The 16134-nt window shown below is 46.5% G+C and overlaps 1 protein-coding gene across 3 annotated transcripts in view; it reads left to right on the plus strand.

Moving 5' to 3' along the window:
• Positions 1-3200: 3200 nt before the first annotated feature.
• DNAJA3 (DnaJ heat shock protein family (Hsp40) member A3) overlaps positions 3201-16134 on the plus strand; it is a 29675-nt gene continuing 16741 nt past the window's right edge. For 2 of the 3 annotated variants that reach the window (XM_049637429.1, XM_049637430.1), the window contains exons 1-5: positions 3201-3451; positions 9229-9362; positions 13635-13718; positions 14452-14646; positions 15744-15896. In XM_049637429.1, coding sequence (XP_049493386.1) covers positions 3241-3451; positions 9229-9362; positions 13635-13718; positions 14452-14646; positions 15744-15896 — 777 coding nt within the window. In that variant the 5' untranslated portion in view covers positions 3201-3240. Of the gene's footprint in view, positions 3452-9228; positions 9363-12031; positions 12227-13634; positions 13719-14451; positions 14647-15743; positions 15897-16134 lie in introns of those variants that run through there. The other variant, XM_049637431.1, reaches the window with a different exon arrangement.

The following is a 16134-nucleotide window of genomic DNA, read 5'->3' on the forward strand; positions in this document are numbered from 1 at the left end:
TCCCTATCTAAACATGGGAATATTAGTCTTTGCCTTACTTCAAAAGATTGTGATCAAAATAGAAAATATGACAAAGTTCTTTGTGAACTGAAAAGAGAATGTTCTTGAAAAAATTGTTTTTAAGGTTTATTCATTTTTTGAGAGACAGAGCATGAGTGGGTAGGGGCAGAGAGAGAGGGAGACACAGAATCCAAAGCAAGCTCCAGGCTCTGAACTAACAGCACAGAGCCCAACGCGGGGCTCAAATTCACAAACTGTGGGATCACGACCTGAGCCGAAGTCAGACGCTTAACCGACTGAGCCACCCAGGCACCCCTGGAAAGAGAATGTTCTTAACACAGCTGAAGTTTTCAGATCTCTCCATAGCCACCAAGTACCTGAAATCGGTCCCACAGACATTTAAAACATGACACGTCCAAACAACAGTGACTCGCCATCTTTCTCCCCAAACCAGCTCCTTTCCTGCGTTTTTCAGCTTAGCGGTGGGGGAACATAAAGACGCTTATTCACCGGCCCCCAACAATTATCAAATCAAGATGATCCAGGTACCATGGACCAAGGACCTCTGTTGTGAAGATTTCCAGAGGCTTGTAACTTACCCATGTTTACTAACTGTATCATCTCCGGCTTCTCTATAGTGACTAGCAGTGAAGGGGACCTTGTACAGACCTAGGCTGCTCTCATCAGGGAGTCTTTCCGGAGGCCTCCCAAAAACCTGTCTTCCTCTCCTTGGGTAGCCACCATCACCCACTCCATTTCCTTGGGGTTCTCCGCTTCCTGAGAGGGCATGTGGGCTCCCCAGCAATCAGCCTTCCTGTGATCCCCTAAAATAAGAACGCACACCCCCTTTTAGTGTGGAATTTTACTGTTAATCACGATGCGGAAATAGATGGGGGGGAAACTAAAATACCAAAAATATGAGGAAGTTACAAAGCTGACAAAAGTTTTCATATTAGTGAGCTCTTCTCTGGTACCTAACTCCCTCTTACGTGGTAAATGCAAGTCTCTTTGCCTCTTGCTGTCAGCATTTACTCCTGAAAGTTGTACTTCTCAACCCCAACCCTCCCCCACTCTTTCCCCCTAGGTTTTGTGCTCCCTGTTGGTAAGTAAAAGTGCCTGAATCCTGCCTTGGTATTCTCAGTGCTTACCACAGAGCCTAGTACATACAGCTAACATGTACTGAGTACTTACTATATGCCGAATACTGTATGAAGCCTTCACAAGGACTATCTCAACTCATTCCTCAGATGGTCCTTTGAGGTAGTTACCAATATGTCCCCGTTTTACCGAAAGGCAACTGAGACACAGAGAGGTAAACTAAGTTGTCCAAGGATACACAGCCGGTAAGTGGCAGGGCTGGGATTCAGTCCCTGGCAATCTGACTCCAGGGCCCATAATCTTTTTTTTTTTTTTTTTTAATTTTAAAATTTAAGTTCATTTACTTATTTTGAGAGAGAGAGAGAGAGAGAGAAGAAAGCACATGAGCGAGTGCGTGCACACAAGGGAGGTAAGGGCAGAAAGGAGAGACAGAATCCCAAGAAGGCTCTGTACCATCAGCGCAGAGCCCAATGCAGAGCTTGAACTCATGAACTGTGAGATCATAACCTGAGACGAGACTGAGAGTCGGATGTTTAACCAACTGCACCACCCAGGCACCCCTCTTTTTTTTTTTTTTAGAAGTTTATTTAAGCAAACTCCACATCCAATGTGTGGCTCGAACTCACGACCCAGAGATCAAGTGCCACATGCAGGGCACCCCCAAGGCCCATATTCTTAATCACTATGCTGAAAACATTTAAGTATCGATTGAATATATTCAATGAACTCGTTTCTCCACTTCTCACTTCACGACAAGCTTTGCATTCTCTAAAAGGCCTCACTGCTAGCTTCCCTAGCCCAAACTCTCAACTTCTCCTTATATTTTACAATAGCCTTGTAACTTTTTCACTACACCGGTGGTTTTTAAACCTTTTTGAATCTCAGAGCCTGTGGAGAATTTGATCAATGAAAGCTATGGCTATCTATGCAGATTAACATCCACATCCACAAAAATTTGGGTACAATGGGTAGAAGTGGCAAAGAGCACACTTCATCTTAAACCCATCAGTGAATCCTCAGGTTTCCTTCTTATTGTTTGGGGTGGTGGTCGGGGGTGTGTAAGCTGAAACTCCTTAGTAACGCTTACTGGGCCAGATTCCAGCCTCATCTCCAGTCACACACCCTAAGTTTAGGGCTTAGGCAAACAGGGCAATCACTTTCGCACCTCTGAGACATCTGCTTTTGAAGTGTCTGCTGCTTGGAATACTTCTCCCCTCCATCTCTATCTGACGCACTTTTCATCAAAGTCCAACTGGAATGTTACCTCTCAGATGTCTTCCCTGACACTCTAGTCTCCGCAACTTGTTCCAGAAACCCCTCACTTCCGTGTCTCTAACACGGTTTATATCTACAAGAGCACTGATCACGTTATGTCAGTTGCTAAGGAGCCGGTCTCTCTCGATTCAGAGTTTGCTCCCCCGAAGCAGGGATGGCATGTCATTCACCGTTGTATCCCCAGGACTCGACAACGTGCGTGAAACACAGTAGGTGCTCACCAAGTTTATTAAATTCGTTTGTGCGGGGCTCGGCTTTCCCTTGGCGACTGGCAAGTTCATCACAGGTTTGCAGGAGCCTTAACACGCTCAGGACAGAACCGAGTGATCAAAGTCAGCCCCGCGGAGAATCAGCTAGAGAGAAAGTGAGCTTGAGGCCAGGCTTTGGAAGTAGCGCAGAGGCCCCCACGAGCTCACGCTGACACAAAGTGAGCAACACTCACGCAACACTTACAGCATCAGGTCAGGGGGAAAAGACCGCGCACTGCATGCTGGGACTGCGCGACTGACGGCAGCATTGCACGCCGGGATATGTAGTCCGGCCCTTCGCGGGGATCCTGAGACCAGTTATAACCGAACACACTCAACCACGTATCTACATAGATAAGGTACAATATTGGCCATACATCACAGAATGACGAGGTCCTTCACGGCACGCATACCTAGTTGCACCCCTCAGAGGAAGCCTCATTTCGTTGTTGGCAACCAGAAAGTCGCATTGGGTGCTGCTGCGCATGCGCAACGCTTGCGCTTGTGCGTGTGCGCGCGCACGGGCCCCGCCTCCGGAAGCGCCATCGCAGCGCCGGCGCGCTGTCTTCGCGACGCCTCCTTGAGACGGGTGGCGCAGGCGCAGTGTCCCTGGGCCAAGATGGCGGCGCGGTGCCCCGCACGCTGGTTGCTGGTGGCTGTGGGGTCCCCGCGGCTGCCGGCTACAGCGGGGAGAGGAGCCCGGCCGCCCAGGGGGGACGTGGTGGGGGCTTCACTGGGCCACAAGCTGAACGTCACTGCATTCTCGCCTTCCCTGAGAGCTCGAGGCTCCGGGGCGCTGCTGACATTGAGAACTGGTGTCAGCTTCAAAGGTGAGGGCAGGCTCCAGCGCCCGAGTGGGGGCTCTAAGGCCCAGAAGGGACTGACTCGATTCGGCTACGGGGGTAGCGGGGTGGACGGTATCTTCTGACCTGTATGCAGAATTTCTTGGAGAGACCGGCGAGCAGGAGGCAGAGAGGCCCAAATGGCTACTGAGAAATGGTAAACCAGGGAGAGTTGCATGGAGCCCTCGGCGGCAGTAGTGAAATGTTCCGTAGGCCTACAGTCTTCTCTTCTCTATCAACATTTCTAGAAGCCTCTTTCCAGCCTGCCACTGCTCCCTTACCCTATGCCGGTCCTGTCTCCTCCCTTCACCTTATAGCCGGAAGGGAGGAGGTAACTGCCATTCGGTGAGCACCTGTTACGGTGCTAGGTACTTTGTGCCCCATCTCACTTGGTGGTAACAACCCTGCAAGAATGGAGTCGTCATCCCCATTTTAAAGAACGAGAAACTGAGGTTCTAGCAAGAAGAATTGACCCGCCCAAGGTCATAAACCTAAAAGAGTAGAGTTGTCCTTTAATAGCTCACGCTCTTTCCGTCACGTGGTTTTAATCGAAGGATACACTTAGTAGTCTTTTATAAGTTCTTAAATTGGCAACTGTAATAAAAATACAAGCTAACATTTATCGAGCGCTTTTCTGTGTACCCGGCATGGGTCATTTCCATGTGATAGATGCTATTACATTTTATAGACAAAGAAGCTTAAGCCTAGATATTAAACGACTTGTAGAAAGTGACGAAGTGAAAAGATGGTAGAGCCCTCATTCAAAACCAGCTTTCTTAATTGATGGAGGCGATACCGAAGTGATATGTATTAAGCCTTTAGGTGCTTGTCTGTGATGGTTCTGCTCTGTGTTGGATGACTTCTGTTAGGAGGAAGGAGGAAACACTGAATAACCAACCATGTGTCTGAATTGTCTTACTGGTTGTGTTCCCTACAATTTGTGCAAGTGATATTTATCTATATATTTACAAAGGTAATGAATTAACAGGCCCTGACAAGATAACCCACACAAGATAATTGCCTGTTGGGGTGCAATTTTGTAATGCTTGTGTAATAAGGGAGTCATTAAAGCATCACTAATCGTTATTCTTTTGTAAAGTGAACAAACTCACCTCTACCAGTGTGTGTGTGTGTGGGGGGGGGACCTGGGTGAGTTATTTAATCTCTTTGAACCCCTGTTTCCTTAACTGTAAAAATTTGTTCATTGACTCAGGTATTTATTGAGAGTCTGCCATATGCTGGCCACTATTCTAGTTACTGGGGATACAGCAGAGAACAGAGAGATTGGATGAGGTTTTGGTCAAGTGATCCCATTTTTTAATTCTGCTCTTGCCACCAGTATTTCCTCACGGGTAGAGCAGTAGTCTGTTCAGGTTTCTTCAGGGTTATTCGGAGTGATGTCATGGTGTATTTCTCAGTATGAGCAAAAGTGGTAAGTTTCAAGTTTTGCTAACTTTTTCTAATGTCAGTGTTGTTTTAAATAGAATTTGGCTGCATCTTTTTGTTCATTTATTCCTTAGGTAATTATTAAGCTATTTCTGTTCATAGTACATTTGTACCAGTTTGGGGAGCATTTTTGTTGATTGTGTATATATGAGAGAGATAGGCACTGAGTACTGAGCCTTTGGGGGACCCTTACTAAGGAACTGCAATCAGCACATAGCCCAGAATGGGCATGTTTTGTATCACATGATGAATATTTTTGAGAGATGACATCCTTCAAGACACACTCTTGTTATTACATCTAAAGTCATCAACTCAGCTCCCAAACATGGGTCTTTGATGTTCTCTCAAATCTAGTAATACAATTAGAGGACATAAAACAACACTTTAATTACAACTTTTCTTCCAGGGCAGAAAAAAATGTAGTTATTTGACTCTGGGTTAGTCATTCTTGGAGTGACTTGGAGGCTGATCCTATTCTGGGTTCTAAAAAGGGCAAGACATTGTTCTTGGGGGAAAGTTTGTCTATTAAATGAACTTTAATTATTTTTAAAAATTTTTTTTAAATGTTTATTTATTTTTGAAGGAGAGACAGACAGAGTGTGAGTGGGGTAGGGGCAGAGAGGGAGGGAGACACAGAATCCAAAGCAGGCTCCAGGCTCCGAGCTGTCAGCACAGAGCCCGACGTGGGGCTCGAACTCACAAACCGTGAGATCATGACCTGAGCCGAAGTTGGCTGCTCAACTGACTGAGCCACCCAGGCGCACCAAATGAACTTTAATTATTGTTAACCATTGGTGCTTTTTGGATAATGTCAAAAGTCATCAAATTTGTAATAGTTAAATGTGATTTGTCTTTATTCACATGCAGTTTTGCACGTTACGTTGTTACATCCCAGTGTTTCTTGAGTCCAAGGTCTCTGCTCACGTTCTTGGAGCTGCCACTACCAGTCTCTTCCTGGATTGTAAGGAGCCTGAGGGTGGTGGGGGCTGACAGGACCAGGGCAGCCCCTCACTCCTGAGTGAAGAGGGACTCAGTATAGGAGCACTAGGCCGCTAGCTCTGTTTCTCTCAAATCTGACCAAAGAAAGACCTCTCTGGTCGCCTAACTCCCACTACTTCCCCGCTGTCTGCTCCTTGTGTTCTGGGGTGTCTAGGGTGCGGGACAGGAAACAGTATGAGGATACTGAAGGTCGAGATTGACTTGCTGCTTCTGATTTCTCATCATTCTGACTCTTTCCTACTCGTCCTCCTGTCTGGTTACCTTGGCCCCCTTCCTGGATATCCCTCAACACTCCTGGTTATGTTTTGTGCTCAGATTAATTTTAAGTAGTCTCCCAGTCCTCCAGTTTGTTGTGGGTTGTTTTTGAGAGCTCTTTCTCATGCAAAGGCGTTCCCTTCCCTGTTTAACACTTGCAGTGACTCCCTGTTGCCCTCAGGATAAAATCTTGACTCCTTAGGATAGCTCAAAGGCCCTTTGCCTATTCCTAGGCCTCATTAATCAGCATCATTATCTCTAACCACATCTCTACTTGTATAAAATGTATACAAGTTACATCATGCAGTTATTAGGTGCATGTGAACTTTCATGTGAACCAAAGATGATCTATGACTTAGCAGCCAAATGAGGCACTTTTGAAAATATAAGGGGAATCTGTTGCAAATGACATAAGGACTACAGGTGTAATTCTGGGCAGATTCATACCTTTCCTTAGCCTAGCTAATTTCTACAGTTTAACAGCAGCTGCCTTAAAAGGCCTTTCCTGAACTTTTTCAGTTGGGTTGTCAGTGCTTCTCAACTGGGGATGATTTTGCCCTGCAAAGGACATTTGGCAATGTCTGGAGACATTTAGTTGCTCTCTTGTGACAGGGGTAGAGGGGCAGTAGAGTGTACTACTTATAAGATGTTGGTGCTGCTGAACATCCTTTGACATATAAGTAGTTTAGTTTGCCAGGGATGCCATAAGAGAGAACCACATTTATCCTCACATTTCTAGAGGCTAGAAGTCCAAGATCAATGTTTTGGCAGAGTTGTTACACATCTTACCTCCAGGGGCACCTGGCTGGCTCAGTCAGAAGAGCATGAGACTCTTGATCTCAGGATTGTGACTTCTAGCCCCACGTTGGGTGTAGAGATTACTTAAATAAATGAAAACTTAAAATTAGGATCCTACCTCAAAATACAGTCACATTCTGAGGCACTGGGGATTAAAGCCTCAACGTATGAATTAAGAGACATAGCCCATAACAATTGGAAAGCCCCTTCACCAAGAGGAATCCAATACCATCCTCAATGTTGTGAGGTTGAGAAACCCTGGTTAGGTGACCCTATGTGTGTTCTCACTGTTCATGTCCTTGTGTACTGTTTCTTTGTACACTGTCTCCCACGCTCCCTTGTGGACTGTAAGCTCCTTGAGGGCGCTGGCTTTGGTCTTGTCTTCACATTGTATCCTCCCTGCCACTACAGTATTAATATCTTGAATAATGTAAGCTCTAGGAAGGCAGTGTCTGAATGGTCTGCTGCCTATTCCCAGCACAGAACTCAGTGCCTGGCAAGTAGTACATGTTCAGTGAGTATTTACTGAATGAATGAATGGTGCATCCAGAACCTTCTCTGTAGGCTGAAGTTCGACTTAGAAACCTGGAGCTGTCATGATCTTCATGCTCTTTCTTACTTGGCTCCCTTCCGCTCCCAGCCCCGTGTCTTCAGTTGTCACGGAATGGGTTGGAGGTTAGGCAGGGCTCAAGTTGTGGGGCAGCTCCTCCTGCTTCACTTGGTGACAGACCAGTCCAAGTTAGTTCTCTGCTCTGTGCACAGAGGGCAGTTGAGTGGATGTGTCCGCCAGTGGACGTTCCTCCTACTGCTGATGCCAGAAGCATGAAGGGGGGCAGGGCATGTGGCTCTCTGCCTTGGGCTTTGACCCCAGTTAGCTGTTAGTTAGTTTCAGGCATAGGGCCTTTTAACCCCGTGTGTCTATTTAGGTGGTTTTTTTTTTTGTTTGTTTTCTTTTTTTTGGGAGAGGGGCAGCACTTTTATCAGATTCTCTTAGATCTGTGACCTTAAACACTGAGAACCATTTTTTCTTCTTTTTCTTCCTTTCTCTCTTTCTTTCTTTCAGAGAGAGAGTGCGAGTGGGGAAGAGGGGCAGAGGGAGAAAGAGAATCCCAAGCCAGCTCTACACTCATCACAGAGCCGATGTAGAGCTTGATCCCATGACCCTGGGATCATGACCCCAGCCGAAATAAAGAGTCAGCCTCTCAGGGTGCCTGGGTGTCTCAGTCAGTTAAGCGTCTGACTTCGGCTCAGGTCATGATCTCGTGGTTCGTGAGTTCGAGCCCCACATCAGGTTCTGTGCTGACAGCTCAGACCCTGGATCCTGCTTCAGATTCTTTGTCTCCCTCTGTCTGCCCCTCCTCCATTCACACTCTGTCTCTCTTTCTCAAAAATAAATAAACGTTAAAAAAAAATAGGGGCACCTGGGTGGCTCAGGGGGTAAGCATCCAACATCGGCTCAGGTCATGATCTTGTGGTTCGTGGGTCAAGCCCCGTGTCGGGCTCTGTGCTGACAGCTCAGCTCAGAGCTTTGTCTCATGCTCTGTCTCAAAAATAAACATTGAAAGAAAAAAAAATTTTTTTTAATTAAAAAAAAACTTGGCTGCTCATCCGACTGAGCCACCCGGCACCCTGAGTACCGTTTCTTTAGTTCTTTAGTTCTCACATTGAGCATGTGGCAGAATTGTCACCTGGAGGGCTTATTAAACACAGCCTGCTGGACCCCACCTCCAGAGTCTCTGATTCAGCTCAGGGGTGGGGCCTGAAAATGGACATTTCCAACAAGCTGATGATGCTGCTGGTCCAGGGACCACACTCTGAGAACCACCCCAGAACCACATCCCCAAGGTTGTATGGTGGAGGCAAAGAACCTGGAGAATTGTTAAGCATTAAGGAAGACAGCATATGAAGGTACGTGGCACATGGCAGGTGCTCAGGTAGTGTGACAGTGGAGCTAGGTCCCTTTCTAGTCATCCCCCCCGGTGTAGCCCCCATCCAGGGTGCAGACATGAGGGTACGACCTCACTGTGTCGTGATCCAGCAGAATTAGCCCTGCCCAGTACTCTTCGTTTTATGTTCATTGTACACAGTGGCCTTGGCCATCTTTGAAGTGCAGTGAGTTTGGTCTCCAGCGGGCTTGGGGGGAAAGCTGACCCTAAGCTGTGACCTCCGTTCCTTCATAGGTGTAACCTGGCTGGGTGTTTACTCACAGCTTCCTTTTGTTGAGCACATTCCCAGAGTGATTGTCTTTCCTTTTTTTTCTTTTTTAGGAGTAAAAAGTTACCCTTTTGTTCGTACTGCATCCTTCCACACGAGCTCCCCTTTGGCCAAAGAGGATTATTACCAGATACTAGGAGTGCCCCGAAATGCCAGCCAGAAGGAGATCAAGAAAGCGTATTACCAGGTCTGTATGGAAGCCAGATTTTAGGGACAAGACTGTAGAAGGGATGCTGTCAGTCTAGTCTGCTCACCAGTGCAGCGTGTATGCCCATACGTGTAGGTGACATGTGGCTCACAGTGTAGAATGAGGTGATGGGCTTTGCTGGACTGTCCCTCAGGTGCATAGTGTCCCACTGGTTAACACTTCAGAAAAAGAGGCAGAACCCAAATTTTTAAAAATCTTTTTCCAAAGCTGTTTTCGTATTTAAAATTATTCTGTGCCTTGTAACTTGTATGAAAATTCACTACAAGATTCTTGATTTTTTTTAAATTTTGTTTTCCTTTGTGTGTGGGGGCGGGGGAGGGCGACAAAAACTTTGAACCTAATATTTGTGAACTGATACTGATCAAGACCAGACCTAGCAGCCATGGCTTGGATAGCCAATCCCTTCCCTTACGTTTTTTCAAAGCGTACAATTCACTGGTTTTTAATGTATTCATAGAGGCTTTACAACCATCCCCACAATCAGTACATTTTCAACTGCTTAAAAAAACCCCGTACCATCAGCACTCACTCCCCAGTTTCCTCTCTCCTCTGCCTTTGCAATTACTAACCTGTTTTCTGTTGCTATGGATTTGCCTGTTCTGGGCATTTCACAGAAGTGAAGTCGTACATCGTGTGAACTTTTGTGATGGGCTCTTTCACTCTGGAAAGAAGCTTCATCAACGCTGTGGCATGTATCGGTTCTTCATTCCTTTCAGTGGTCGAGTAATATTCCATGCGTGGATAGGCTACATTTTTATTTATCCATTTGGACATTTGGATCGTTTCCACTTTTTTTTTTTTTTTTTTTTTTTGGGCTGTTATGAGTAGTGCTGCTGTGAACCCCAGGTATAGGTTTTGGGTAGACTTACATTGTAATGGAATGAGCAAAGGCAGGGGGTTAGGAAACAGAGACCCTGGCTTGGAAACAGTGAATATCATGTCTCTCCTCTTTGAACTGGAAGGTAAGGTACCTGATGTAAGGGTGGGAGAGCAGTGAAAAGATGGAGGCCGGGACCACAAGGGAACACATGAGTCCCTCTGCAAGCACTAGAAACTTAATTTAAAAAAAAAAAAATTTTTTTTAACGTTTATTTATTTTTGAGACAGAGAGAGAGAGAGCATGAACAGGGGAGGGTCAGAGAGAGAGGGAGACACAGAATCCGAAACAGGCTCCAGGCTCTGAGCTGTCAGCACAGAGCCCGACGCGGGGCTTGAACCCACAAACTGCGAGATCGTGACCTGAGCTGAAGTCGGACACTTAGCTGACTGAGCCACCCAGGCACCCCTAGAAACTTAATTTAAGAGAGTGGGGACCCATTCAAGTTTTTAGGTGTGGAAGTAAAAAGGTGAGGTAAAACTGTGCAATTTAAAACGACATTTTTAAAGTAGTCTTTACAACGCAATTTCTGGGGTCAGGACTTGATGAAAGCTTTGTGTGTATTGCATCATTTCATCCTCATGGCAGAGGCTTGGAGAGGTTGTGACCTACGCCCAAGGCCCCATAAGTCACTATGTGTCACACATGAGACTAAAATACTGCAAAAAGGCCTCTTTTTTCCTTAAGCTAATCTCATGAGTACACCATTGTTTCTTGCCGTGGCTTTTGGGACCAGCCTTTGTGGCCCACCGTGATGTCCTGGCTGTTCCCTGAGACCCTGATCCGGGGCTTAGCACGCAGCCTCTGGTGTGCTCCCACGAGCTGCTGTGAGGACCAGCGTCTCCGGAAGCAGGACTGAGCTCAGAGATGCCAGTGGAGCCGTACTCTGCCTTTTCCACTGATGGCTCTTTTCATTCTGGATGGCTGGCGCTGCCTTCCTTCTGTCGGCCTGCCTTTGGGGAGTGGGTGGATGTTTCTGGCCACCTGCCACCATCCTCATTCCTCCCGGAAACCAGAGTTGCATGGCACATGACCAGTTCTTTCTTTGCAGGCTTGGTGACGCGTATTTCTTCTTTTGCTCCTGTGGAAGATTGAGAGCTGTTTGTCTGGCCCTTAGCATAAAGAAAGGACTCTCTGGGATCATGATATCCAGCCTCAGTTATTTGCTGGGCTGTTTTGTTGAAGAGGATTAAAGTCACCCATGTAACCAAAAGCAGGGGTGGTTAGGCTTATTCTGATGAAGAGCTTTCTAACAGTGAAGGCTGTCCATCATGATACAACCCACCTTGGGTAGAAGTGAGTTCCCCATCACAGAAAAGAATCCCATCATGTTTCTCAGATGTGGGTAATGTCCTGACACCCCTCCCTTTTTTTTTTCTTGTGATGGATGTTTAAAAATTGTGTTAAAATATGCTCAACTCCCTTTCAAGCCATGTTAATCTCATGTGATCATGTTTGTCTAAAATCCGACTGTTTCATGTTGTGGTCATTGTACTTGTTTCTCCAGCATGGGTCTTTGGGAGTCGGCCTGGCCCGTACAGCCCTGTGATGTCTCCTTGTACTTTTCTGAATTTGAACTCCTTTGCATCCTCGTTTGGCATTATGAGCCATGACACCGTTTCATCTTGTCTTGGCTCAAATGCACTATTTACATGTGACATCTCCTTTCTTTCTTTTCACCTAAGCCATGGACGTGGTATCTCGTGTGCAAGCTCTGAGGCTCTCTGCCTCAGTGCTGTATTTTCCGGTGGTCATCCTGGTGATTTGGGGCATACTGTTACTCAGTATCAGTGATTTTTTGGCTTGTCGTTGAAAATTTGAAATTCCTGCCAGATGCCCCCACCTCCTGACTACATCCTCTGCTCCCTTCTGTGTCCTAATAATGGCTGATGTCGCCGTGGGCCGTGCCCTGTGTTCATTTTAGAATATGTGGTGTTTCATCTCATCCCTGCCACAACCCTGTGGAGTAGGTACCGTTATCGTCATTTGACAGATGAGGAAGTTGTGCTTAGTGACATTCTGTCTGGGGTCTCAGGGCTACAGACAGTGGATCCGGACGCTCTGACCCGGAGGCTGTGCACTTAACTTCCTGCACCCTAACCACAGCCAGCTGCTGGTGGCGTGGCGTCCGAGCCACATGACTTCTTCGGTCCGCGGTTGGATTCCGTGTGCCTTCTTCCCTCACGTGAGGGACCTGTAGTGACCCAGACTTGGAAGGGGTCAGCAGCCGCAGCAAACAGTGAGCCAACAGTGAGCCACCTGCAAAGCACAGCACTGCTCAGAGTGCCTGGAGGGTAACCGTAGTTTTAGAGCGGCTCGGTTCAGCTGCGGACAGCCTAGTGAGATTTTACTCTTTTTTAATATTTAAACTTGTGTTTTGAAGAGGCAGTACGTTTCCTTTGTTCAGAATTAAGCAAATACAAAAGAGTATATTTGGTAGAAAGTCTCCCTCCTGTTCTCTTACATCCCTCCTTTTGCAACCAATGTTACTAGCTTGCTATATGTTTTCCAAAATAACTTGTACAGCAGATACATCTACGTATCCAGTTATTTTCTTCTCTTTTTACATAGTTGATGGTATATCAGACACACTGTTTTCCACTGCTTTCACAAAGGTGCCCAAGTTCTAAAGCATTTGTTCTTTTTGGCAGAGATTTGTTGTGGTTAAAAAATGTGTATATGTGTCAGATTTGAAGAGATGGTTTATTTTATTTTACTTTTATTTATTTTTTAAAGACATTTTAAAAATATTTATTTATTTATTTTGAAAGGGAGCGAGCATGAGCGAATGTGGTTGGGGGGAGGGACAGAGAGAGAGGAGAGAGGATCCCAAGCACGTTCCATGCTGCCAACACAGAGCCCGATGCAGGACTCGATCTCACAGAGTGTGAGATCATGACCTGAGCCGAAACCAAGAGTTGGTCAGACACTTAACTGACTGAGTAACCCAGTTGCTGCAAGAGATGGTTTATTTTAAAGTCTTAGGCCTTGTTTTAAGAATTGCTGTTGGTTGATGGGGCTCCTGGGTGGCTCAGTCGGTTAAGTGTCTGACTTTGGCTCAGGTCATGATCTCACAGTTCGTGAGTTCAAGCCCCACATCAGGCTCTGTGCTGACAGCTCAGAGCCTCGAGCCTGCTTCAGATTCTGTGTCTCCCTCTCTCTCTGCCCTTCCCCACCCCACCCTTGCGCTCTGTCTTTTTCTGTCTCTCAAAAAATAAACAAACAAACAAACATACATTAAAAAAAAATTGCTGTTGGTCGCAAAATCTCAAAACAGACTAATGCTGTAAGGGAGGTGAGATTGTGACTGTTATTTGAGGTCCAGTGTTAGTAATCATCATGTGTCCATTGTAATTTATGGTTTTCTCCCTTAGCTGGCCAAGAAATACCACCCAGACACAAACAAGGATGATCCCAAAGCCAAGGAGAAGTTCTCCCAGCTGGCAGAAGCCTATGAGGTAATGCGACCTACCTGTGTGTGCAGTCACTGTCATTCAGCTGTGTGGGTACATCAGCGTGTGCTGCCCAGGGTGACCTGACATGTCATAAGGTCCATTGTAAAGACTGTCCCATACCAGATTACCTCCTTGAAGAAAAGATTCCCAGGTCTCCTGCTAGATCTCACTTGGAATCTCAGTAGGAAATGGTCTGATAATCTGTATTAACAGAGCTCCCAGGTCATCTGATTTATAGCCAGGTCTGGGAGCTCCTGGTTGGATTAATTAATTCCACACTTATTTGTTGACCCCCCTCCTTAGGGCATCTCTGTCTAGTGGGATGGTGCGTATTGTAAAAGTAGGAGGCCGCCCGTGAGGAACTTGAAATGTAGTCAGAGGGATGAAGCGCACACTGTGGCGGGCTACTGAGCCGTTCCAGAGCGACCTTCCCAGACTTAGAGGGTCTGTAGGGACTCAGGATACGTAGAGTATCGTGTACCTGCTGTATGAGTGTGCACATCCCCCAGCCATCTGAAAGTACGTCACAGACGCCGTATCTCTTTATTCTTCAGTACTCGAGTGTGAATTTTCTAAGACCAAGAACATTCTTTTACGTTAACCACAGTACGCTTGTCAAAAGCAGGAAATTTAATGCTGATCCAGCACCCTTACCTGTACACACGGTGTGAACTTGTGCCGTGTCCTGGGCCTCGGGAGACCTGGTGGCGCCTGACCGCCGGGCCTTTTCCTGTAGGTGCTGAGTGACGAAGTGAAGAGGAGACAGTATGACACCTACGGCTCTGCGGGCTCGGACGCCGGCGCCTCCGGACAGAGCTACTGGAAAGGGGGCCCCACTGTCGACCCCGAGGAGCTCTTCAGGAAGATCTTCGGGGAATTCTCATCCTCTTCTTTTGGGGATTTCCAGAGTGTATTCAGTCAGCCTCAGGAGGTAGGCTCCTTGTTTTAAAGAATCATTCACATTTTAGCCGCTCATTGTGAGGCAAACATTTTATGTTTCTTTTTCTCAAAAAAAAAAAAAAAAAAAACACAACAACAACAACAAAAAAAAAAAAAAAAAAACCCAAAGCAGCTTCGATGGAATGATCTGGAGGCAGCCATTTTGGTAGGAAATAATTCCCATATTTAAGAAAAACCATGTAGGTAATCCATGTAGGATTACCATGTAGGTAATCCTTTTTAGCTGTACAATTGCTTAATCAGGCAGCCTGAGGCGAAGGCTTTGAGGGTCCATGATTCGGGTGCGTTTTGTCTGGAGCTTGCTGCATTATTGTAGAAGAGCTCGGTACCAGAACGGAGACACAACACCAATTCTACCTCTTGCATATTTATGTCCTAATAAGACATTATCAGAGCTGAGAGAGGGAGCATGTTTTGTGACTTAAATTCTGTTTGGGGATCATTCGAGCTGTCTATAAGGACTATGTACAAATATTATCTGTGAACAGTTTGTTGAAAAGTACATTTTCACTTAAAACAAGCATTCCCTCTTGAAAATCCTGAGATGTAGGGCAGAGTCAGTCGAGTCCCATCCATTCCTACTTGGCAGAGGACAGGTGAGTTAAAAAATAAGTAGCTGGGTGAAGAGATGAACAGGTGGGGCATGGAAGATTTTTGGTGAAATTTCACATTTAGTGAAAGTCCTCTATGATTTTGTAACAACAGACCCGTGTCATACATTTGTTCAGGCCCTTAGGAAATACACCACCAAGGGTGGACCCTGAAGTGAAAGACGAGCTTTGGGGGACTCTGATGTGTCCATGTGGGTTCATCCTTGATAAAAAATGGACGTCCCGGTGACAGATGCTGACCCTGGTGGGGGCTGTGCATGTGTGGGGGCAGGGGGCGATCCTGATACCTCCCTCTCAATTTTATAAACGTGTAAAACCGTCTTAAAGAATAAAGCCCACTTTAAAAGAAGAGGTAACGTGAATGAAAACCGCTGACCATTGCCCTCCTTTACTTTCAAAGTGGAGGATCACTTTGGTAATTAACCAAAGATGACAGGCTGCCCTCTGACTTCTTTAGTACATCATGGAGCTGACGTTTAATCAGGCTGCCAAGGGGGTCAACAAAGAGTTCACCGTGAACATCACTGACACCTGCGAGCGGTGTGACGGCAAGGGGAACGAGCCTGGCACCAAGATGCAGAACTGCCATTACTGCGGCGGCTCCGGCATGGTGAGAGTGTGGCAGAGCCCCCCACCCCCCCCGCCTGGGATCCCCCGCCTCTGGGCCCCCCACACCCCTTGCCGGCCCTTTTTCTACACTCCTGTGGATAGCCTTGGAGAGTTATCTGGCAGTGCTTGGTGCTTTTGAGTGTCCGTGACTAGGTGGGACTGTTTTATCTAGATCTTTCTTTTCCCAAGAGTACTCTGGCTTGGTCAGTGATCCTGTGCTGTCTTCCCTGAAAATACAC

The sequence above is a fragment of the Panthera uncia genome, chromosome E1 (genome assembly GCF_023721935.1).
Source record: "Panthera uncia isolate 11264 chromosome E1, Puncia_PCG_1.0, whole genome shotgun sequence".
NCBI classification, from domain to species: Eukaryota; Metazoa; Chordata; class Mammalia; order Carnivora; family Felidae; genus Panthera; species Panthera uncia.